Below are 26,016 nucleotides of genomic sequence, written 5' to 3' on the forward strand. Positions count from 1 at the left end.
GCGCGTGTTCAGCTCTATGTTATGTCTGAGGAAGTATTGTGTGAACACTAGCCCTGTCGCTTCACCTCGAGGCGAGATGCCTTGCTTGGTTTGTCAGCGTATCTCCAGGTGATCTTGGCGGCGTGTCCGTCGTGGGGAAGGAGGGCATCAGCAATGATGACTGTGTCTTGGGGAGGGATCATTCCACAGTCCCGGGCCACAGAGATGGCTGTCAGCATGTTGTCACCTGAGAAGTGGATAAAGTAAAGTATCTGCGTGTGTTTTCTCATTAGTGACTAGCAAAATACTGGCTTGTTGTTGTTGCATGTTCTCACCAGTAACCATGACAGTGCGGATGTGTGCTTGATGAAGGTCCTGCAACACCCCTGGGGTTTCTGCCTTCAGCTTGTTCTGCATGATGATAAGACCCAGGAACTCCATGTTTGTCTCGATGGGATCCCTAGTTTAAAAAACGATGCACACACATTTAGATCAGAGACAGGAGGAATGCAGGTGGGACTTTTTAATGTCCGCAGAGACAGTAGAGGGATAAAAGGTGCAGCAGTCTTCAGATTACACTTCCCAGGATAGGTTTAAAATTACGGTCAAAAACAACAATATACAGGACACTACCTGCTGACGTTCTGGACCTTGTGCCAGGTGAGTTTGGATTCAAGTCGACGATGAGCCAGAGCAATGACTCTGAAACCCTGCTTGGTGTAACCCTCCAAAACCTCTGCAAAGTTTTCTGGTACTGCGAATTACAGAAATAAGGGCAGTTAGAAAAGCAGAAAGTAAAGAGGAATCAGCAAACTTCTGGGGCTTTCATACTCAAGTCAGAATTATTTATAAAAGTTTGACATATCACAAAATCAATGAATAATTTTGAGGTGGCTTTATCCAAATATTGTATAAACCAGAACTGAATTAAAATTTGAAAAAAAGAAGAATCTGACAGATTCATTAAGTATTTATGTATGCTTCAATTGAGGAGTTTAAAGCTAAAAAAAAAGAAAAAGAAAAAAAGAAAACATTTGAGATTTAGAGACATTCTTCATCTCACAATATACGGGCACAAATAAGCACTTATAAATTGTGTTCATCAATAAAGCAGTGACACTTATTGGACAGCTCACCTGTGTCTTTCTTGCAGAGACTGGCCACCACCTCTGGTGCCCCCTTCATGTACGCATCCATCCGTTTCTCCCCCAGCAGACGAGCCACCACACTCATCCTTTGGAGCGCCGAAGAAAAGGGAAACTGGCGCACAATACCGATCTCATATGATGACTGCACACACACACACACACACACACACACACACACACACACACACACACACACACACACACACACACACACACACACACACACACACACACACACACACACACACACACACAGAGAGAAAAAATTACAGTTTTTATAATGTATTTCAAAGAGAACATTAAGACAAAATGGAAATCTGCTGAACTCAAAAAGATTGATAATGAAAAAAAAAAGCCAAATAACTTTATAACTTAAGTGCTTTGTTATATAAATTGGAGCCTCTAACTTATCACTGTTATGAATTTCAATTAACTTTTTATTTGACTTGAACTTCTTAAAATACTTTCTAAAAGTCTCTAAAATTGAATCTAAATGAACATTACTAACTGAAGGCCACTATTTAGCCTTCATTTTAAACTTTGTATAAGAAAAGGCAGACCACTTACTGAAAGTTCATAGAGTTCCTATAATGAAAAAAAAAAGTCAAATTAAATACACCAGTCTTTCAAATGAATAATATGTTGCTGTTTGCCATGATGGTTGTGGCTCCTTTTTACACAAATGCACAAGAAAATGCAGGTTTAGATGCTGGATAGATACATCTATATTGCATTACATTTAGCTGACGCTTTTATCCAAAGCGACTTACAATAAGTGCATTTCAACCACGAGAGTACAAAACCCAGAACAGGAATCAAGAAAATACAATTTCTTCAAGAAAGCCAAACTACAAAGTGCTATCAGTAAGTGCCATTTTAAGCGCTATTAAAGTTCTACTATTCAAGGTAAAGTCGGAAGAGGTGTGTTTTTAGTTTGTGGCGGAAGATGTACAGAGTTTCCGCTGTCTTGATGTCGGTGGGGAGCTCATTCCACCATTTAGGAGCCAGGACAGAAAACAGTCGTGATTTTGTAGAGTGTTTATCTATATATTTTACAATTTCTCTCATACTTTGAGGGACTATGGTATCCCGTTTAACAGCTGGGTTGCTCTACATACCATGTCCTGTTCTGGTGATACGGCAGGCTCTGGAGGCAACAGCTGCTTTGGGGGTCGAACTACAGTGGGCATGATGCGATTGTGGAGAGAAGTTTCCTCCTCAGTGGCCTCCTCCAGGATCTGGGCAGACAAGGATCAGAAAAATGTGCTCTCAACGAAAAAGCTCTTTTCAGACACAGAATATGTTTCAGTTCTGCCTTCATCAAGTCATTAAAGTGACAGCTAGGGGTCGTGGAAACATGGGTGCTATTTAAGATAATGTTCGTATTCAGACATACCAAGACTGTCCCAGAACAAACATTGCAATATTTGGCATTGAACATGCAAGTCAAAACAGTACAGGTATTTATGTATAATGTATGACCCTTACAGTCTGGTTAAGCAGCCATTATCATTTCATTTTCAGTACAAAAGGAGAGCACCTCTCTGATGTCGGCCTCTCTGTGACTCTGACTGCATTCATGCAGACTTGTTCTGTGTTGTGAGTGATACAGCAGTGTTACCACAACCAATCTAGTTACATAGCTGTTGTGAATTTCATGGAAACTTATCCAGCCTGCTTATTAACGTAAAGGGGCGCAGGTCTCAAAGGGCCTTAAGAGACACTGTATCAAAAATGGTAAAGATATTTGACATGCCATCGATTAGTCTCCCTCCCTCTGTTACAGGAGGCCTACACACAAAATGGAATCCAAGTGGCTTTTGGTACCCAAACAACTTTTCAGGGTGATATGACTAATCTGTTTGCCACTGTGCTGCCCTCACCAGCATTAAGCTCATGGATAGATAGAGAACAACTCACCCAGCCTGTAGCCTCAAACATTTTGAGGTCCAGTGGGTCTCCAGACAGCTGGCCTTCTATTTTGGTAAGAGAGTGGCAGGTGGCCATGCAAGCCACAAACTGGGACTTGACAAGATTCTCCTTGTAGGCATTTTCTTCTGACAGGTGGAAACTGGAGGAGCAGGAGAAGAAGGTGGACAAGGAAAGACAAGTTTTACTGTCACAATTAGACGGTTAGAGGTGCAATAAGGAAAAATTGATATTTAGATTTTATGGTGTAAAAATGTATCTCATGAGGAAAAATATGCTTTCAAAAGGAGTGGATTTCAGTGCCTTGTAAAAAGTTTTTATAAAAATAACTGTTAGACACAACCACCAAAGATCATCCCAACTGCTCAGAAAACTTTAGCCTTTAAATGAGATTTTCAGTAAAACGTATTCTAGTTTTTTCCAAATCCTTTCCACCAGATATTCATTCGTAAAGCAACGGCAGTTTAGTGATGGCTAAAATAAAATGATTCGAGATCACCAAAGTTTCTTTAGGTTGCAGCTTAAATCCACCACTAAAGTGGTAGTTTCATATTTCTTTCTAAATTAGAACTTACCTGCCATTTTCAACTCTCTGGACTCCCCACAGGTCTAATCCATCTTCTGTCAGGGTTCCAGTCTTAAAAATAAGAAATACAATCAAAGTTCAACTAAATTAATTCAAGTTGATCTTTCTTGCCGGACAACCAGAGACTGGGTAACATTTTTATTCACTTTCTTTATATGAAATGGTACTTACCAACCCCAAAATTCAACACTATGACTCCAGTTCATGCTCTCGTCTAACTGGTGCTCATATCACTGGTTTACATTTCTCTATAATCTGTATAAGATACTCACTTTGTCAAAGCAGACCAGATTGATCTGCCCACAGATATTAATCCTCTGTGGGCTGATGCAGAAGATGCCAATGTGTTTTAGGCGTCGCTGGGCGTACACAATGCCAGCTGTCATGGCGGCTGGCAGCGCCGGTGGCACAGTGATGGTGATGATGTCCAGAGACTCAATGATGATGGTCTTAGCTGGCACCTGGCAGGCAGAAAGGAAAATCTATCAGACCGTCACATGTTTGCTAATCATTTTGTTGTTGGCTATCACCTCTCCAGCAGGGATTCACAGTTCACCCTCACTCAATAGTTGCAAGAGCTGCTAAAATCATGGTTTCAGAGTTAAATATGTAGCATACAGCATGAGCTGCTTGAAAACCCACTTCAGGTCTGACCTGTGGGGAACAATAGCTTCTCCGGTGTACGTGTCGCCTCCATTTGCTCAAAGTGTATTGGCCTGATCTGGCTGATCCTTCAGGTCTGGTGCTAATCCTGCCAAAAGCCTAAAACTAATGTCACAGACAGTTCTGCAGCACACGCAGATCCATAATATTATGGTGCTCTCTATTGGAAAAACTTTTGAGCAATATTGCAACAATTGAGGAAATAATTTTTCCACTGGCCAGTGAGGACTGACTGAGCAGCTTTTTTACATTTCCTCAGACTTTCTATTAAGCAGGACTGAACCAAAAAGGAAATCACGACATAAAATTTTACAAACACAAAATATTTTTCCTGGATTCATAGATGTGGCTGTACTTGACATAGCAAGCGGCTCTGCTGTTTTGGGCCGATTCTGCTATGTAGAGGGTAAAAATCTGTTAAATCAGTTTTAAGCCTCAGGCACAGTGAGTTGGTCAATAGTCAGCTGATTTGACTGTTACAATGACCAGATTCCTGGTCTGGTTGGTTAAAGTTATGAGTGTAAAGTATAAAGTATGTAAATAGATCATAGAGTAGTGAAATAGTAGTAGAATAGACAGAGTAGTGAATGTTCCTTGAGTTATTATACAATGTTTGTTTTCTAATTTTCATCCGACTTTACTGCAGAAACTCTGAAGTCCTGTAGCTCCAAATCAGAACACTACATTTGTTTAATCTTCTCTTCAACTCCTGGATTACCTCGTTCATGATACTGAGGACAATGGAGTACACAAAGCCGATTCCAGCCACAGCCACCAGACACAACAGAAAGAGGTAGGCATCGCGGTAGAGCTTGAAGTCAGTGGGTTTGGGATAAAGGATGGAGCGCACCAGCTGGCCTTTGGCTGTGCTAAAACCTGAGGGAGGAAGTTATGGTTTGGGTCAAACGTTATTCAACATTTGATGTTGTGCTTGTCCTGTCCTCTGCGAAAAAGGCTCAATTAAGACTTCAACACAGAGCATTTAGAAGATCACATTAAAAAAAAAATGGCTGTCTGAATGGAAAAATATTACTGATCACTAAAATGCTACACTGCACTTGTAACAATTAGTATTAGGGCTTTAAAGTTATGAGTCCTTACTATTGTTTGTCTGCAGTAAACTATTATATTTCAGTCCACTTCACTGAGCTCACTATGGAACTAGCATTTGCAGCTAGTCTGAAGTCTCTGTAGGATTACAACAGAGACTGTGCCTCTCAGAAAAACTTACAAATATACACCTCCTTTGAATATCTCACCATTACAATAAAAGTTTTTGAAAAACACAACATCCAAAAGGCCCCCAGACTGACCTGTGCGGACCACCACAGCCTTGACCAGTTCGCCTGTGTAGAAGCGGGTTTGGATTACATTGGTGCCACAGAAGAGTGTGTGTCTCTTATGCTCCTCTGTGTTGTAGGCACTATCAGCCTCCTCCCCCCTCTCCCCTTGCGCTGGATTTGGGAGGTTGGTCTTTGTCACAGGAACACTCTCACCTGATGGAAGGTAGACTGATGTTAGGACTGGCTTCGGTAGGTATACAGGAAAAGCACCTTGCAGCTTGGAATTTACTCTGAAAATATTCCAACGTCTGAGGGGACCGATTTCTCCTCTAACCTGTGAGCATGCTTTCATTGACGATACAGGTGCCACTGACCAGCACAGCGTCACATGGCATGATGGTCCCATTGCTGGGGATGACTATCACATCACCGGGCACCAGATCAGTAGACAGAATCTCCTCGATATCTGCCAGGAAGGAAGGGGGTGGAGGGGTAGCAATAGCAGAGAGAGGGTAAACATGTGCATTAAATACAGGCAGGTGGAAAGCATCATGGGTAAAAAATAAATAAATACAGAAAAGTGAAAAGTGTGTAAGCCAACAGTAGCAAATGGTGGGAGGGGAGTGGGAGATGAGAAAGGAGATATTTTGTGTGTCACAGCCTCAGAGTCTTGTTCAGCACATCTCTCATTACTTACGCTGCTTTAGGCAGCAGAGAAAAAAAAGCTGAGGCATCACAAGCAGTGGCCAGTACAATAAAAGGATGCATAAGCAATAATTTAAGCGGTGTATGAGCTTCCATAGCAATGTCTTACTGACTTTAAATGTGAGTTTAATCTTCCCCTTTGGACAACTCATGGAATTTATTTTAATTTACTAAAGCTGATTAGATACTTGATATATTATTGTAAATGCTTAAGCATCACCTTTGCAGACACGATTTTAAAAGGTGTGCAGACATAAAAAAAATATGCAGAAACCAGGTTTTAAATGTGTGTATATGTTACTCCCACTGTCTGACATGTACTCTCTCCCTGAGTCTACAGTGTCCCACTGTAGCAGCCATCTGGAGGACAGTCAAAGCTGGGTGACCGTGTAATTGAGCCTGGCCCAGCAGAGGCCGTGAAATGTCTACTGTTAGGTTTAGTTTGGAAAGAACTCCTTAGAAAAGCAAGAAAGATCATAGAGCAATAAATGCTGTGTGTTACTATTTAAATGGCTCTACAGAGGCAATTTGCACACAAACAAACAAACAAAAAGTTAACAAACCATTATTGGTGCGGCATACAGACACTCGGACAATACTGTGAGTTGCCACCATGTCGTGAAGCATGATGTATTGCTGGAGAAAGAGAATGAAGAAAACAGTGATTAAAAACTTTACAGAGTGTCTTGATTCCCACAAACATCTGTGTGACCGCAAGGGTGTTTTCATTTGAGTTTGTGAACCGGGAGGCTGAAGGTGCAGCAGACCGTGTGCAGATAAGCTTTTCTGTTAGCATAAAAACCCGGGATTAGACATGACTGGGGCAGTGAGTGTGTCCGTCGCTGCACTGTGGTAGCTCAGTTACTGTGACGCATGCAGTAACGGGTAAAAAAAAAAAAAGAAAAAAAAAAGCAGTAATATGCATTGCTGTGATTCCCTTTGATATTGTACTGTTCCATGTACCCACGTCACAGTTAGGTGTAAGCCAACATGAGATAAAGCAAATAAATGAAACAATGTTGAAGTCTCACTAAACATTGGGTGTTTGGTACAAAAGAAAACAACAAAAAAAGTATCAATCTAAAAATATTTGTCTTTCAGAAATATTTAATTACAACTACATCAATAAAACCCAAACAAGGAACGTAGAACAGCACACGGATCTAATTTCTCTTTCCATTCACTTTAAACTGCTCCTTATATAGACATGATTTCTGTTAAACGGCCACAGTCTCATTTTGTCGACCTCACCTTTTTGATGGTGTACAGAGAGGTAGCTATGGATATGACCGACATGAAAACAATGGCCACAGCATAGTAGTAATACTCATCGGCACTCCACAGGATCACACTGAAGAGCTGGAAGATGTAGAAAGGGTTCAGGACCTGCAGGAGGAGACAGAGAGAGGAATCAGTGTGGTAAATGCAGATGCAGCTAAAAGGCAACCAGAACGGTGACAGAAAAAAAATCTGCTAAATGCAATGTCGCCATATGTGTGCAAAAGCCCACTTTCAAGATGTTTTATCATTTATGTAGTTTAAGATATGCTGGTGTCACACCTTTACCAACTTTTCTATCTACACCATAGCAGTGTTTAAGGTGTAAGAAAATTAGATACCACATATAAATTAATCCTGTTTGTGTAGTACACCCCAAGTCTAAAGTGACTAATGCTTTTCAACATGAACCATGGGAAATTGTACATGAAACACCGATCTGTCTTGAATGAGGCATTTCTACACAACATTGGCTTGATATTTTTTCATATTGTTGAAGGAGCCGAAACGATGGAATTACTTTCAAGTATGTTAATGTCCGAATGACCAACTAAATTCCCTGCAAGCAAACATCGAAGTAGAGCTGCAACTAATTGTTGTCATTATCAATCAATAGCAATTGCTTTCTAAATTAATCAATTAATTATTTGGTGTATTAAATGTCAGAAAATGTCAATCCTGATGGAAGACTAAGAAAACAAAACTGTTATATAGAAGCTATCAAGGTAAAAAAAAAAACCTGTTGCAATAATTGACTTATCCTTTCAGCTGTACTTCTAGAGGAAAAAAAATAAATGAAGGGCACACATATAATAATATTTTTATGCTTCATGGATAATCAGCACTTCTTTCGAAGCAAGTACAAATCAGTAGCACACAAATAGAGATTTGAGCTCTGAGAATTGAAGAAGCATATCTGTTGTATATAGACTTTGTGTGCACAACACTCCAAATCACATCAATAATATTTGGGATATAAACGTGTTAATTGTGGCAATAACCGTGCAAAATTAATGACACACAAATTGACACGGTCACTTTCATTCAAGAAAGGAAAATGCTGCATGTGTTAGTGGAAACTGGGCTCTACCTCTTTGATAAGCAGCTTGAAAACAGAAGGCACTTTCACTGCAATTTCATTCACTCCGAAGAACAGTCGCCTGACGAGAGGTGAAAGAGACAATGTGTTTAGTGTTGTGAACCAGCTCTTCATATATCTATACACACACATACATACATACAGTACATACCAAAATTACACAACGACATACTAAAGAGTATGGGTATGCAGGTTTTCATTCTAAACAATTATACCAGATGATTGCATGGATTAGTCCCTCCTCTTTTGATGAAGGGCTTTTATTCAGTACAGAATAAATATAAATCTAATTTTAACATGTCTGCGATGACGTCTCGTGGCCACCTTGACAAAAATTTAAGAAAAAAATCATGTCCAGTTCTGAATGGTTTGAGGCAAATACATTGGGTTCATTGTGAGGCCTCGTCAGTTCAGCAGGTCCTCTGATCCAAATAATTTCTATCAGAATACTGTAAGCCTACGTACCCTTGTAATGGAAATTTAAGAGTTCCTCCTGGAACATTTTAGCAGGGGAGAAGTTGCTGTTTATCAACTACCAGTCACTGCAACTCTTATTAATCTTGTACAATGTGTTAATTAACTATTGCATTGCTTTTATTTTCTCCGTCGTGCAGAAAATTTATTAAACCGTGACTCCAAAACAGAGGTACATACCGAACCGGGAATTTTGTGCACATATACATCCCCAGTCAGGGTAGAGGGTTTACAGCTACAGAAAAAATATCTCTAACAACAGAACAATCTGACTAATAGGTTGGAGTGCCGTCCATCTGCAATGCCATATAAACTTGTGACCCGTCATTTGAACCCCCGTTACCTGTACTCCTGCTGGTTCCTGGTCAGACCTTCACTTTGCTCCGAGTGTAGGGTGGAGCAGCTGACCTGCAGATCCTCCAGGCCGCTATAAAAACATGTAGGTCAAAGTAGGAGACAATGTTGACACTTCTAAATTACACATAACAGAGCCAACAAGGCAAGACTGACATTTATAACTGCTGTAAAAACTTGTTTTGCTTAATTTATTGGAAAGTTTATGAGTCATTAAAGAGGGTTTACAGATTTAGTTCTCATTACTGATGTGTATGATCCTTATCCATAAAAGCTTGCTTGAAAGCTTTCTGCAGCAAAACTGTCTCCAAACTTGTATATAAATAGCCCATAACATTTCTGTAGAGAGTTAAAAGAATGCTTACATTAAAACCCCAAAGTTCTGCAGCTCGTCGTTCCAATAATACTTTGTGCTATGGAAGGTAAAATAGCGAATCTGAGAGAAACAGAAGAAGGAAGGGGGTAAAGTAAGATGCAGAATTACAAAATCTTTGTCATTAACCTTACAGGAACAAACAAGTATATAAGATAACAGAAAACTATAGAAACAATATAAAAAGCCAACTGCAATAGCATTAATTGTAGGATTTGGATTGGTGGAAAAAAATTACATTATATTTGTATTGTTGAGTTTATTGTTAGGGTAAGATGCAATGTAATGAATGTGGTCAAAGAAGAGTACCCACCTGAACAGTATATATTGTACAGAATGCTGTGGAGTCAAGTGTTGCGTTTACCTGTGTGGGCTGGTAGTCGCCAAATCTTCTGATGAGCTCCTGAGCGGGGCTGCCATCGGAGGGGTGAGGGGTGTGTCCGTTGGCCAAAGAGGGGGAGGCAGGGGAGGAGAAGGGGCAGGAGGGAGAGGAAGAGGAGGAGGGGGAGGTGGTCTGGGTGTCCAGGCTGTGGAAGGGGTTGCTCCCCGGGGCCAGCATCACTCGCACCCTGGCCAGGAACCAGCGCCGGAACTCATCCTGTTCAACAAAACACAAAGTGAACCTACTGAAACTCCCAGTGACCAAATCACCCCCTCCATAACCAACTCAGTTTTAGGCTTCAGGGCAACACACATCAGCTGTTTCTTAATCTTTTTAGATAGTGTGATTTTAATCATTAGGAAGATGTACCAAGAGACAGTCAATACAGTTTCTAATTATATTTCCACAGCAAAACACTGTAGGGAGAAGTTAAGAGGATTTAAGCTGTTGTTTTGTATTTTATTATAGTGATTGCAGTGTTTTATCTGGTGAAAGTTATTAATCGAGTTAAGAGAATGTAATATTGGTGAATTAATATCTGCAGTAATGACCATCACACACACCCTTAGTATTCAGACATTATCTTCTGAAACCGGAATTCCTGGCTTACCCCATTACACGAATTTGGTGCAGGCAGGGGAGCCCAATTTGTGTTATGGGCATCTATGTACATCAAAGTTGATCTTGCTTCTTCCCAGGTGATACTTTCACACCCTGATAACCCCCCCCCCCCGCCCCTCCTCAACCCTACTCCGCCGCTCCCCTCGTCTTAACTCTAACCATAACCAGAAATCCAACTCCTAGTTCTGATCAAGCATGTTTGATAGTAAGTGGTAGCAAAACATAAATAATGAACAACAGGTTTGTTCATAATGCTTCAACCCTCATGAGAGCATTTAAAATCCAGCACCCACAAACTAACTAACAAACAGATTCTCACACAGATGGTGAAGGATGAAGGCTAACGGAGACAACCAAGCATGAGACCAACACAGAGAGAGGAATGCAGACACACATGGACAAACATATACAAGCACACAGTTGAATACATGGTCAATTATCTGTGCATTCCTGCTTATGTGTCTGCATGTAGGAATCAGCCAGTCTCAATGCATTTACAATGCAACTACAATACATCAGTTGTAGTCATGTGCAGCTTTAATTGAACATGTCTCTTCTGCATATACCCGTTGGAGTTTGATGGTTTAAAAAAACATGCTATGGTTATTTTTAATCACAACACATACTGGGGGAATCTGTGTCAAATGTCAACTGTATCCATTCATACCTTTCAATGGTTAAAAAGGAGAAGTGGGAACATGTACATTTTTAAAAAGGGATGCAGCTAAAAAAACATTTTTAGTATCACTTAATCTGCTGGTTATTTTCTTGATTAATGTTTAGTCTACGAAATGTTGACCACGTGAAAAACTAACGTTCACAATTCCCCACAGTGATGTCGCCACTTAGCTTATTTTGTCTGACAAATGTTCAAAACGACAATATGAAACATCCCGATAATTTTTTTGGGTTGATTGACTAATTAATTAATCAATCATTCCAGTTCAACCTGCTACCTACCGTGGAGCGCATCAACACCACTTCGGCATCACGGGCTGTGGTACGGGTGCAGGTGGACTTGACGCACCATTCTGGCATCCAATAGAGCAGCAGGAGGAGGAAGCCCCCTGTACACAGCACCCCGAGGCCCACCAGGGCCAGCCGCCAACGACACAGACGGTAGCCCTGCAGCTCCTTAAGGATGGGAGAAGAAAAGGAAGAGCAGTACGATAAGGCAGGGAGCAATAATTCTCACATCGGCATTTATGTCAAATAATTACAAGAAGCACACCATCTCTTCCTCTTCCCCCTTGTTGAGAACCTTCAGGTCTTTCTTCTCCATGCTGCACAACAGTTTGCCAAGCCCCTTCCTTAGTCACTGCAAAAAACAACAAACAAAATGTCAGGGTGAACAGTGTGGAAAAACATTTCAGCTCCACCACAACCTTTGAAAACAAAGGCTTGACACAAGAGGTTCCGACACCGCAGGAGTCACAAGATGCTGTCATCGAAAAGAGTACTGCGTGAGAACTGCTGAATACTTTTCATCAACATGAATCATGGTCATGATTTTTGAATAGTCATTCAAAAATAAAAGATCAAATCGTCTTATCATGTGCCTCTTAGTTTTACCAGTGCCTGGTGGTAATGCATTACAACCACTAGTAGGTGGCAGTTATGCACCTAAAAGCTATTTACCAACAGCCGTAAAACCACAAAAGGAGGAGGAGAATACATTACTACGAGGTGCCGTTAAAACATATGTGGCTCTGTGAGATTAGATGCACCACTACAACCATCAAAAACCTCTGTGTGCAATTATGTAAAAAAAAACTAAAGATAAACAAAACTGAGATGCCGTGCAAACTCTGCCAGTTAAGGCCAGCACATCGGGAATCTGCCACAGCTCAGCACAATCATTTGAGAGTGCAGCACTGAGCAGAAGGTCAATTCACAGATCAACAATGAGTGACAAGCTCTGTCACCAGACAAAGTTTGATGTTTGATGTGCTGAGCAAACAATGGCCATCATCTCGCAGAAGAAAGCCAAAGACGGGCTTCTCATTATCTTGACAAAGGCGAGGGATTTGAAGTTTGACTGCACACCAACTCCATGGTGTGAGTCGCTCTCTTTTTGTTTGCATACACGTTGCACGTATGTGTGTTTTTGCATGTGCGTGGCAGCAAGTCGGAGAATATTACTGGAATAGTTCCCACATATATTGAACAGTATTTCTGCCCATCCCTACTGCAGGATGAAAAGGGAAAGTGTGAGTGGGATCATATTGTTTTTCTCGTCAAATCTTTGTAACTCAGTGTGAACCCTTCAACCGCCTGTCATAAAAAAAGCTACAGTGTAGAAAGGGGAGATAACTGTATCTGTAGATGAAAAACACAGGAAGGCTAACTGAGGTCTGATGTTCACGGGCGCACATGGGAAATCTACAAGAATGCACAGCACTTCTCAAACAGCTGCTTGACCCCAGAACACCTGAGATTATCTCATAAAAGAGTAAACACGCCCCCACACAGACCGACCGAGTCATCGAAGTGTGCGCTACCCAATATGAAGCTCGTTCCTGCTTCCTGCTTTTAGCTGTCCCAGAGGAATAGCCAGCTGCCAAGGAAGGCACTCCTGTCACTTTGCGTGAATATGTAAGTGAACTCTGCTGTCAGAATGACAGCGAGGGGCTTTTGTGTCAAAACACGCAGGCATTCGGAAATACTGGTTCAGCGGCAGACACTCTGTCTAGATCAGAGGTCTTCAACAGGGAGTCCGTGACCCATAGGGAGTCCGCAGAGGTACTGCAGGGGGTCATGAAATTTTTGGTTGATTAGACAATTTTTCCCTCCCAATTTTTTTCCACAAATGTAAATGTCTTTAAATACACATCAACATGAATCCAACATATTGTAGCAAATGGATAAATGGAGGAAGAAGATGTTATCTTTCAGCCGGTTCACTCACAGCGTGAGACTAGCCTGGACTTGTCCATCCAAGCCTGCTGCACACAAAGAGGAGGACCCGCCCTGATCGCTGCTGTGCCAATCACAAGGCCACATGTTACATGTTGGCTCTGTTAGGTTCCCCGTGACTGACCAAGAGCCTATTCAGTCCCCAGCTGACTAAGATCCCAGACACAAGGACACATGCTGCAATATTATTTGAAAAGAAGATACTGTTGTGTAATTTTTTTAACTTTTTTTTTTTAAAAACAACATCTACGTCACCCACGAATCCTTGTGCAATCATTTTTGCAAGATATTCCTGGCTAAAACACTGCAGCTCCTATCCACAACAGCCAACTACTGACGCCAGTATATATTATTTGAATAGCTTAGTATTGAATGCACAATAACAAGGTATGTTTATACATGGCACTAGGCCCAGTTTAATATAAAACACAATTTTATACAATATATATAGTAGGGGGTCCCTGCTCCATCTCTCCATCAGTTTGGGGGTCCTTGGCCTGAAAAACATTGAAGACCCCTGGTCGAGATGGTTTCTTTGCCATTTTGTTGCTGATTCATTGTATTGAGTTGCATGACAACTCAATACAGCAAAGCTGAATGTGTGCAAACAGTGGAACTCCGAAAGTAATATGAAAGAGGTCAGCGAGGCTACTGGCTTCAAGGTCATGAGATGACAATCAATTAGTCAATCAGGTACACGAGGGACTTCTTCTGGAGGAACGGTCCTATCATGCCCAGGAAGTGATACGTTAGAGATTCAAATCAATGGCTTGCTCCTACACATTGAATTTTCATCAATCCAGCCGAAGACCAAGCAAAACTACCGTCTGCATGTTTTGTAACAACACACCTTGAAATATTTATACACACATTTTATACTTTATCTTGAGGATTTTTGCCTAATTAAAGGCAAACTTGTGGGGGATAAAAGTTTAAAAAAAAAACAACCTCCATTCGTCCATTCTGCTAGAAAGCTGTGCCTTTTATGGATAAGCATAGGTGGGAGTCAAAGTTGGCTTTAGTTCAACTTAAAGCACAAAACACTACAAAATAATTAAAGGACATCAATATATCAGGGCATTAAAAATACACACAAACAGGAAAAAAAGGAACAAAAAAAAACAACAAAAAAAAACACATGAGGGGAGACAAAGAGGGAGAGCACCCTGACCCCAGTTATTGCTCGCTGGCATGGCGCACATAGGGCCACCCTTCTACTACCCCCACCGCCCTACAAATCCCGCTGATCCTGTACCGCTGCCCCCCACACTCAGATCTTATCTCGCAGCTGCACCCGGGTGGACTTTTTCTCTGGCATACTGTGATATATTTTGCTTAGGACCAAGCCCTTCCTAGTATTTTACAATAGCAGCCTCCCTGGCCGGTGCGAGGCAGTGGGGGCAGTGCAACAAGAATACTCCCTCCCCAATTTCTGCTGTGTCTGGAAATGCCAACACCAGTGCATCAAGCACACAATCATTCACAAGATTTCTGTCCTGGAATGATGACTCCCAGATAACGCAACAATGAAAGCGGCACCCAAGAAAGGATTTAAAAGTATCAAGTTTGTGTGGTCATTGAAACCGAGATTGTTGCTCATTTTGCTCAGATAACAGATGGTTATAAACTGTAATTACAGGCTCCAAACAGACAACAGGCTGAAGTTAAGGCTTGTGGCAGACAGTCCAGACATGCTGACTGTGTTTATGGCATGTTAACTCAAACTAGAGCCAAGTCAAGTTTTATTTCCATGTATGTCATCTGCAGGATGGGATACGATCACAAAATGATTGTGTATTAATTAATTAATAAACAATACAAACTAAGCAGAACTCCAGCAGCCAGCAGTTGAGGTTGTCACTACAATGAGAATAACATATCCACCTTAACTGAGCCTGGTCAGGTTAATTAGGTGAACCCATTGTCAAAGGTGGCAAGCAAGACATGGAAACTTGGTTTGGGTCATGAGGAGTTGTAGCATTTATTCACTGACAAATAAATTGTACACACACTGCACTGCTACATTCACACAGCTATACTACTAACTTCATAGTCTGCTCCAGTGTCTGGTCACCAGCCTCAACATTGAACACAAGCTTGCTCTATCTAAATTTCGCATATAACCAACGCACTCAGCATAGGTCTTTCTGTTCATTCCACTTCGGCACCAATAAGAACGTGTTATAATGGTAGGGAAAACTCTGCTATCTTTCAAATGTAAAATGTATTTACATGCATTCAATGTATAGAGTAATGCATTAGGTAACATAACAGAAGTCAATCAAAAACAAATAGTGCAGCTCAGTCAACCAATATCGAAATAATCCACAGTAATCCCATTTCCCATAAATAAACCGACTTTGTGAAGTTCTCTATGCTACCAAAGTTACTTCACATATTGCAGTTTGTCAGTACATTTGCAGTGCAAAAGGCCCATTGTGATTTACATCCTGGTTGACAGGTGATTGAAATGTGAATGTTTGTGGTTGGCATGGCTACATAGGATGCCGAGAACTACAACTAATAGCAGATAATTACAAAGTTGGTTCACATTCCTGGGAAAAGTAACTAGTTCAAGCTCAGTCAGAGCCCCAAGGAGTGACTTAAGAGACTGAAGAAGCTTCTCGACAGTTTTATGGTTGTTCTGCTGGTTTGCTTTGACGCACCGAAACAATGTGTTTAATTCAGTCAGTTTATTGACAGGCAAAAGTATCTTTTTGGTTGGTGTGCTCTTACCTTGAGAGCCAGGGACACAATGCCCCAGGCGGTCCTCCTCCCCACAGTTAGCTTGCTCTCTCACCACACCAACCTGGAACCCTGGGGGAAAAATGAAAGAAAATATAATGCGCATTACAAACAGCTTTCCAAAACTTCAGGTCCTTCCACTAAATCTGCTCTGACACACTAGAGAGACAGTCTCACTAAACAGTAACATATTATCCCAAGGTAAAAACAATCATGGTTAAAGTGTAATTTTTTGTTTCCTCCATGACCCCAAAACCAAGGTACATACAATAAGAACAGACAAATACCAAAATGTCCTCGTGCCCTGCATCAATCAGTTAGTTTTACATTTCACTCCCAGCAATTATTCCCCACAAAGTCAGTAATGTAGGTGTCAAAATGATAAGATATGCCTTGAGCACTTAATCATCCTTGTGTTGATGATGTGAAGAAACTGTCAGGTGATTCTTTCTGACTCGCATGCACTCACTCACTCACCCAAAGCTAATGTCATAATGTAATAAATTTCCCACTCACTACAAACAATAACAAAAATAACAACAGATGAGGTATGCCTCCTGCTCGGAGTACGAGGATGACCTGGGAAATCGGTGTTCTCACTGGAACGTCGAGCACCCTGTTCGGGGCCTCTATAGTCAGCATGACTTCAGAGATATTTATAGATTCCTCGAGCCCAGCCTAAAGCCACATTGTTGTCTGTCATTTGATTAGTCTGCTATTGTATTAATAAGCAATGCTGGCTTGGGAACAAAACAAAACACAAAGCAGCTGTTGATCTTTTTACAAACAAGATTAAACATGACAATCATCAGCGTTCTTGGAAACAAACTGTAAGAAGTCCGAAAAAAAATCCTCTGAATACCGTCTGTAAATCAAACCGCAGCAGAGGTAGAAACATGAAGAGCTATTCGAGTCTTAAAGCTACCTTGATCAAGTGCAGCCTTTTCACCGTCAAAAGGCATTTTGGCACATTAAAACACCATTTTTAGGCACCTGCCTATGGTGTCCACAAGACCTCTAAAAAGGTATCCAGTAGTATCGACCACAAAGACGTTGGCAGGAGATGTTTTAAGTCCTGTACATTACAAGGTCGGGCCCCCATCGATCGGACTTGTTTTTCCAACACATCCCACAGATGCCAGATTGGACTGAGATCTGGAAATTTAGAGGCCAACTCAACACCTTGAACTTGTTGTCCCGTTCTTCAAACCATTCCTGAACCATTTTTGCAGCCGCATACCAGGAACCATCACATTGCCGTCACAATTTGTGATGGGACCTGTCAAGAGTCGCTCAGATCTTTACGCTTCAAAAACAACAACTTCAAGAACTGACTGTTCACTTGCAGCGTTCTCCCTCGACAGCTGCCGTTACATCCAGATAATCAATGTTTTTCACTTCCCCTGTCAGTGGTTCTAACGTCGTGTTTGATTGGTGTATATTATGAAGTGATTATCAACAGAGAGAGACAATTAATTAGTAATCGATTTGACAGTGCTGTGACCTGCTTCCAACCTACCAGTAATGCTGTCATTAAAGTCAGCAAATGGACCATTACCAAACATTAATATGCCATTCACAGAAGCAATGGCTGTACAACTGCGCAACTAATGCTACAAATAAAAACTTTTTGTTTTGTCACTTGATAAGTTATTTGCCCTGTAAAAGATTAGAAAACACACACACAAAAGTAGTTTACTGTCAAATAAGACAAAGAAAAGGCTCACATTTGAGTGCCTGGATCCAGAACGTTCTTGGAAATTTTGCTTATGCTCATCGTAGTCACATTTATTTATTTAGATGTATTGATTAATCAACTTATTTTAGCATATGCACATTATGCCTTCAGTGCGCCGATTTGATCTTCAAACTCTAAATATGAGCAAAGCAAAGACTTACAAATAATTAACTCTGGGATAGCCAAGACTAGACATATTCTCCTTTCCCTTGTGGCCCCGTACTTCAACACACAGACAAAAAGGAAAAAGTGAACAATGAGCCATGACCTAATGACACAAGTCTATAATTCATGGAAGCATTTGGAGGAAAATGTTTTTTGTTGCCATCATACTCTGCACTCAATGTGCTTTCTTTATCACTTCCCCTCCTACTCATGGGATATTATAGCCAAGCTTTGTTCCCCGTCATAAGCCAGTCATGTTGTTGCTCACTGTAGCCACTGGCCTTACTGAAAAATCTTTGACCACCTGCCCTTCCTCCGGTGTCGCTGTAAAAACTCTTCCGCAGGCAGCTTTAAGAGTCAACAAACACTGATAATATAATTAACCAACAACAACAACAAAAACTGTAAAGGAAAATCATGTCTACAGAACATTTTATGTCACATGTATGCATATAAAGCAGATGTGGCAAAACAACAATGACAGAACTGCTTCCAGTTTCATCATGAGTAGGAAAATGGTTTTCATGTAAAAAAGCTAATGGGGCAGATCTGCAATTAACTTGAAAGAGCTTCCTTTTTCTCAAACTGCAAACTCAGATCAAGCTCACTAAATCAGTCAAACTCAATAAACAGTTTAGCAAAGATAATTCAAGGCCCTTGCTTCATATGCAGCATAGATAAAGAACTGCTATCATCGCTGTGGGGGAAAAAGGGAGTTAACACGGATGAGATCAGAAAGTGGAAGGCGTCGAGTTCTGCAAAGGAAACCCTATGAGAAGACAAGTGGAGGGAAAGGGCTGGGAAAAACTTTAATCCTACAGATCAAAAGTATGCTGAGTTTTAAGAAGGACCACATGCTTTTGGATTAACAGTCTATGAAAAAGTCCTTTTACTACTGTGAAAGAGATTTAAACACATTTTTACTTCATAGAGCTTCTTACTGGTACAAAATTACCAAGAGTGAGAAAAAATATTTCTGTAAGAAAGCAACCGTTTAGTGAATTATTCTACATTTCATTATTTTACAACAAAACTGAGTTAAAAATGTCATCTTTGTGTGAGGGCAAACCAAGATGAATGATGGAAAGCCGCCTAAATTTACTCCATTCAGACGTTTTCCCACATAAGTCAAGGGAATTAAGGTATTTTCAGGTTATTTTTTAAAGCAATAAGTGGGTTTTTTTGTTTTTTTTATTGAGTTCAGCATATACACAGATCATAGAGGTACATTTTCAGCAGCAGCTTCTTGCGACACATCAGTTAAGCAACCCGGAAAACAACCGCTGTGAGACTCACAATGCAACAAGTGTGAGGGTCACATCCTATTTGGTATTCTTACCAGGTATGTGAAAAGGACATCAAAATGGCTGCTTCAATACAATATGATCTCTTGAGCTGATTCATGATCATCATTAGGAGTATGGTTTTAAGGACGGACCACCCGGATCTCAGTCCTGAGTGTTCTGTCGCAGACTGCCCTCTGACAATTCAACATGCTCAATCGCCGAAACAATAGACTCAACAGTTTACTTTACTGAAACCTTGACTTCGGTGCCCTGTTCATAAACAATACTTTTTCGATTCCAATTTCAAGAACTTTTCTAAAAATCCATTTTAAGAAAAAGAAAATTACATCACACATTACAGTAAAAAAGAAAGTGTTTTCATGCATGTAGAGGTGGAGAGTGTCACCCAGCTATAATGGACAGATCTCCTGAATGCCTCACAAAGAACCTGTCACTATAGACACTACAATTTACCGGCGTTCCATTAATGCCACACATGCTATCAGGAGACGCTAGCTCGCCGGCTACGCACAAAGAGGGCTCCAGTGACTGCAACGTATACAACTCGGACAGGTATGTGGCCAAAAATGAGTTTAAAAATAGTAAAACGAGGCATCTTGACTTAAGATTTATCTCTGATAACCGGGGGATTTTATGTATGGGGACGAGCTGCCTGAGTAGAGGCTATGGTAAATGATGTGGCTCAGTTACACTGATGGTTGTTACTCCTGCATAAACAGAGCAAAAGTTACGTTTTAAAACCAAAACGTATTTGTGAGGATGTGGTGTAGATGTCAAAATTTGGTATCGAACGACGAGGCATTTTGTGATAGAATTGAAGAAATTTGGTCTGTGGGATAAAAGTGTCTACGTTTGGTAACCTGCCCTAGTGGGCCACACTGTAAAAACTGCATATGATTACATTAGATTTAGACTTTATTAATCCCACAGTGGGGATATTTGGTCGTCATGGCAGCATAGATACACAAGAAGGGCGCACACAATAAGATAAAGTTTACAAATAAGTATACATAAATGAGATAAATAAAAAAAAGAATTATTTTAGAATAAATACACACATGCAGACCATATACACAAAAACAAATAAAATAAATAAAAACAGCTTGGCTATCTTGATGAATGGAAAAGTGGCAGGTGCTATGAAATGAAATGAACAGTGCAACCTTATTTTATGGTGGTGTTGAATAGTCCGACAGCCGTCGGAGCAAACGAACTGCGGTAGCGTCTCTTTCCTGCACTGAGGGTCTGATGATCTGCCGTACATGTCTGCACAGCACCCAACAGACAAGAATTAGTGTTTTTAGGTTGTAAAGGAGATGTAGGGAAGACGCCCTTGACCGAGGACCTCAGGCTGCATGCAAGTTTGTCAAGATTAAAAAAAAAAAATAAAAAAAAGCTTTAGGTGCCAGGCTGTGCAAAGCCTTAAAAGTCCCCCATAAAATCTAAAAATCAATGGGACATTTCTATTCTCAGGTTTGCATTACTCTGTAAAATTTGTACAGATGTTTCGATATTTATTAACAGTGTTCTCACTTTCACAGTTTTTTCCCTGGTCTTATTGGAAGCAAACCGCTATATCAGCACTGGAACGATCTGTTTCTCTATCACTGCTCTGTGGCTCCCACATCAAACAGTGCTGGGCTGCTGAGGGGACTTCTACCATGTCAGGATATTTCCCATCTCCCCTCTGAAACAACACTGGCAGGCCTTCCATCACAGGCTGATGTCTTTTAGCTCACCTGTGAAAAGTCTTGAGGAACATTGGCGCCTCACTTCTTAAACTGAGACAAAACCGCTTCCAAATGCCCAGTTTGACAATATCTTAAGCTCGAGCAGAAGCAAGTTCAAAGGTGAAAAGGTTAAATTCAGCTTCTAAATTCCTTGATTGCAGGAATTATATTTTCTATCTCTACTTTCAAATTGAAAAAGCAATCTAACAATCATTTCCACAGTTTAACTGTGAAGTTTTTGAAAGACACGAGTCTGTTCAAATTGTAAATGGTCTACTTATATTACACACAAATTGTGAAATATAAGGACGTTTTGACTCAGCAGGTGGACATCCGTCTGTTGTGCATGCACAGCTAGAGAATATTAATGTTTCTAAATCCTATTTTCCAACATAAAAGATGGGCGGACCAAAACTTCATCATAGAGAGTCCACATATGACATCCAAATTGAGTGTGTGAGTGAGAAACTTGTCTTCATATAGATTAAAGGAAAACAACAACAACAAAATGTGCATGGACATCATTCCTCTTAACTCAAAGGTCATATTTGCATTAAAACCACATAAACATATTCATTTAACTCAATGTGTCAGCAAAGAAAACACAGAAGGTGAACTGTACAAGCCAGCACCACTGTCTCCGTTATTAGATAAACAGCAAAGTCAATACACAATGAAAACATTTGCCCCGAGGTGCTCAGTACGACTGCTATTTGTGCTTTACAAAGAAACCGGAAATCGATCAGGGCATTTTTTTAAATTGTTGCCGTTGGTTAAATAAAACCAAATACCCTTCTGATCCTTTGTTTACTGAAACGTTTTGTGATGTAGGCGTGCCAGCCAGACCGCAACACAAATAAATAAATAGCAGTCACGATTAATGAAATCCACACTGACAGCATGCAGCCACAACCAATGCAGGGACAGTCTCTCTGGGTCAGGAGTCTTAATTTAGTGAAAATAAATCTCCACAAATTAGGAACAACAAATATAGTACACACATATTCACAAAGGCACATTCACTTTACGGTGGCACTTAAATATTTAATCATGCAGCTAACTTTTTGAAGCCAACTGGACGTCACGTTGTATTATTAGGATATAATTTAGGTTCTATTCACATCGAACTGTTGGTAAGGGAATTATCAAAAACTACATCATGAAGATGAATATTTCAAACAAGTCTGCAACAAGATTACTGAAAAGCGCCATTTCACAGAAGGAAACAAAAAGGCTTCCGAGGCACTTAATATTCACCTAAGTACAGTAAAACAAACACAAAATGGAAAGCGACACAACCACACAAGCCTCAAAGATTCACTCAGTGTCAGACGGGAGTCCACCAAGAGGCACCTAGGAATGATATTGGGTGCTAATGTTTGCCAGAGCGCTTGTTAAAAAAGTCCAGAGTCCAGAGCTCAATCTAGTTGAGAATGTGTGGCAGGGCTTGTAAATTAATGGTTAGCAATAACAGGGGAGCATCCAAGTCCAGATTTACAAAGCAATGACATGTACCACAGGCCAAAAGGTGCCTGGATCAAGTGCAATCAATTAGTTTACATATTTACGGCCTCGTCATGACTTTGCATTCACAACAGTTGTCAAACAGTTTTGATACTTTACTGGACAATTTGTACCATATCAAATGGTACAAGACTTCTACTAGTAAATGTTGAGTCAAGTTCTTGGCAGTCGTTACATGTGAAGGAGCTTTTTTCAGTTATTTTAGTTCCATGTTTTCGTGCACTTAAATTCTTGCAGCTGTATCTAATATACATAACAGGGCTGGGTAAAATGGACAAAATCAAATATCATGTTGGTTTTGACCAAAATGCTTGATATTAATATTCTAACAACTTTGAAGGGATGACTGGTGCTTTCACAAAATATTTATACAATGAGATTTTGAAAAATTAATGTGACTATAATGACGAGGTGAGAGAAAGCAAATAAAAGAACACCTTGGACAGTCTGGTAAGTTTAGAAAATTACATCACTTTACTGTTATACAACTTTTAAAACCATGAAAAGATAACAATTATGTCATCACAGGATTTCTAATCTCATATCACAGTATAAATATAAAATTAGGGATGTCCTGAGCCAATTACAAAGATTGATATCGAGGCTGATAAGGCTTTCTTCTTTCTTTTTTTTTTACTTATGGGTAACAGCTATACCGAGCTAAAGTATACTTAGCCCTAATCCGTTCTTATACGGCAACTGTAGCACAGGTGTCATAAACGGAGAGCTAGATTTTTGGCAGGAGGCCTACTTTATATGGCATACGTGCACCATAAAAATATTAAAATAAAAGCAAAAGCAAAAGCAGCCCAACAGCTCCTTGTAATGTCTGCAAGAGGAGCATCTTGCAAGGAGTAAGTTACAAATGTGCTTTCAATATTACTAAATTGACCGGTAACACCCAAAACAATTTAGAAAGTATCGTACGTTTACCAGTTATTGCCGATGCAAGACTGCCTGGTCTCTCCCCAATATCGTAATAAAACTACGTAGTGTGAGCAACATCGCTGTTCATGTGAGTGTGTTACGAGGCAAAAATTTAAAGTAAATGAAATGAATGAACATAAACCAATGACTTCATGTGGGACTAGGATACTGCCCTAAACTTGTAAATATAATTAACTATTAACAATTTTGGGACCAATTTTTCCCTCTCAAACACAGTTTTTAGGGGCGTTCTGAGAATTCTTGAGGAATTTTTGCCCTTTGTTTTACTTCATTTCCTAACTTGTCCCCTGGGATATTCTGCTGAATACTCACTCTCACTCACTTTCTATCACCATCATCATTCATGTTTTGAGACAATACAAAATCTATTTAGCAGCAAAAAAAAAAAAAGCCTTTAAAGCCAGCAGTCAAGACAGAAGTACAGAGTTGTTGCTGTGGCCAAGACTAAAAACAGTTAATCTGTTTCAAAACAAAAAATGAAAACTTGCTTTATTATTTTACAAAAAGTGACCGAAAAAAAAAAAAATAACATTGAGAAACAGCTTGGATGCAGATTTTATTCAAAAAGCATTACAGAGATTTTGTATACTGTCAAGCACAAAGATTGGACTGAGTTTAATCATTTTAATGAAGTCGATGTGTGCACTGTGGAGTTGGATTATCTAGAGAAATAGTGAGGATCAGAATGAAAGTTCAGCAGTTACCCAATATTAAAGGACTTAAATCGGGGGGGGGGGGGGGGGGGTGTAAAACCACTTGATCTCATGAAGCTGACTGGATGGAAACCAGATCGGTGGCAGGTGTTTCAGGGGATGAAGCTGTCAGAATGGAGGCGTGTTGGTCAACGATGTAAAGCGTCTACAACCGAACTGTTGTACACTGACGAGATGACAACTAACACTGGACAGCTCCCATCATCGTCTGCAACAAAAGACAACTTTTTTGTTTTGTTTTGTTTTATTGCGCCGTTTAAAAAGGTCAGTAAAAGACCAAACACGACCGCACAACTTCGGCTGCGTCTGTTCAATCTGAAATCTCCACACTCTTGTTTGGACACTTAGCCAGACTTTGACCAGGGCTTATCTTTGATGCGCTGTTGTTAATAGCAAAGAGGATAACACAGGGCAGCGTTAGGTGCCAAACTGCTGACAATGAACCAAGGCGACGGCAATCCGGGACGCCGGGGGGGAGGCGGCGGCTTCAACTGGGTTAACGGGAAAACATCGCTGGACGTTTGCTAGCTGGCTAACATTAGCCACGCTTCATTGTTAGCCCGACTCTTAAAAGACTTAGCTCAACAACAACCTCCGCGTGTCTTCCTCTGTCGACCCCGCGTTTTCAGTCGAATTCACCGCCGGAGCGAAAACCCGAGCCTCACTGGCTTAAAGCGCCGGCCAGTTTTCCCAGACCCTGCCCGCAGAAAGGAGGAGGCTGGCGTCCAGCTAGCTTACCGCGTTAGCTATTAGCCGCGCTTCGTAGCAACGGACACATGGGTGGTGATGATGATGATGATGATGATGATGATGACAGCGATGAAGACAAAACGTATTTCAGAGCAGCGTACTCACCCAGAACCACCTGGACACGCTGAAGATCACCTTCGAGTCATGGTGAGAAGAGAGTCGCTGTTATCTGAAGGAAAACGTCGTTGAAGGTGAAAGCGGGCCGAGTTGAATAGAAAAATGTTGTCGCGGCGGACAGGCGGAGGAGGAGAGCGGCCGTGCGTTGACAGCTCAGCGGGACAGACTGAGCACAACGGCGGCGGTGAACTGGCCTGAACTGGCTGTCTGACGGCCGGACGTGACGTCACGGAGGACCACGCAACGTCAACAGTCACCCTCGTTAAACATATTATCGCAGCAATTAAACGGAGCGCGTACGCTGTCATATATCGCAGGGTTGTTTTATTATTATTATTATTTGTACACCGAGTGAACATTTATACAACGACTATCGTAATAATGATAACAATATCTACGTAAGAAAAAAAAAATAGATTCACCGAGGGGACAAACAGTTTTGAGTAAATGTTTTAACAATTGCCCTGAATTTCTTATTTGTTACTGAAT

At 40.7% G+C, this 26,016-nt stretch overlaps 1 protein-coding gene across 3 annotated transcripts in view; it reads right to left on the bottom strand.

Annotated features, from left to right (window-relative positions):
- The window catches only part of atp13a3 (ATPase 13A3), a 34,072-nt gene extending 8,335 nt beyond the window's left edge, over nucleotides 1-25,737 (bottom strand). For 2 of the 3 annotated variants that reach the window (XM_069694658.1, XM_069694657.1), the window contains exons 1-22: nucleotides 25,516-25,737; nucleotides 16,527-16,607; nucleotides 12,106-12,192; nucleotides 11,835-12,008; nucleotides 10,236-10,469; nucleotides 9,864-9,934; nucleotides 9,488-9,571; nucleotides 8,662-8,731; nucleotides 7,545-7,679; nucleotides 6,857-6,929; nucleotides 5,923-6,054; nucleotides 5,619-5,801; nucleotides 5,024-5,181; nucleotides 3,915-4,103; nucleotides 3,632-3,693; nucleotides 3,048-3,198; nucleotides 2,246-2,365; nucleotides 1,695-1,712; nucleotides 1,116-1,269; nucleotides 613-733; nucleotides 315-439; nucleotides 66-226 (exon numbers count right to left, since the gene is read on the bottom strand). In XM_069694658.1, coding sequence (XP_069550759.1) covers nucleotides 66-226; nucleotides 315-439; nucleotides 613-733; nucleotides 1,116-1,269; nucleotides 1,695-1,712; nucleotides 2,246-2,365; nucleotides 3,048-3,198; nucleotides 3,632-3,693; nucleotides 3,915-4,103; nucleotides 5,024-5,181; nucleotides 5,619-5,801; nucleotides 5,923-6,054; nucleotides 6,857-6,929; nucleotides 7,545-7,679; nucleotides 8,662-8,731; nucleotides 9,488-9,571; nucleotides 9,864-9,934; nucleotides 10,236-10,469; nucleotides 11,835-12,008; nucleotides 12,106-12,156 — 2,466 coding nt within the window. In that variant the 5' untranslated portion in view covers nucleotides 12,157-12,192; nucleotides 16,527-16,607; nucleotides 25,516-25,737. The remainder of the gene's footprint in view (nucleotides 1-65; nucleotides 227-314; nucleotides 440-612; nucleotides 734-1,115; nucleotides 1,270-1,694; nucleotides 1,713-2,245; nucleotides 2,366-3,047; nucleotides 3,199-3,631; nucleotides 3,694-3,914; nucleotides 4,104-5,023; nucleotides 5,182-5,618; nucleotides 5,802-5,922; nucleotides 6,055-6,856; nucleotides 6,930-7,544; nucleotides 7,680-8,661; nucleotides 8,732-9,487; nucleotides 9,572-9,863; nucleotides 9,935-10,235; nucleotides 10,470-11,834; nucleotides 12,009-12,105; nucleotides 12,193-16,526; nucleotides 16,608-25,515) is intronic. The other variant, XM_069694659.1, reaches the window with a different exon arrangement.
- Nucleotides 25,738-26,016: the final 279 nt, after the last annotated feature.

Source organism: Brachyistius frenatus, unplaced genomic scaffold (genome assembly GCF_029030835.1).
Source record: "Brachyistius frenatus isolate BFR_SWC_R1_liver_20210118 unplaced genomic scaffold, ASM2903083v1 Contig_18, whole genome shotgun sequence".
NCBI classification, from domain to species: domain Eukaryota; kingdom Metazoa; phylum Chordata; class Actinopteri; family Embiotocidae; genus Brachyistius; species Brachyistius frenatus.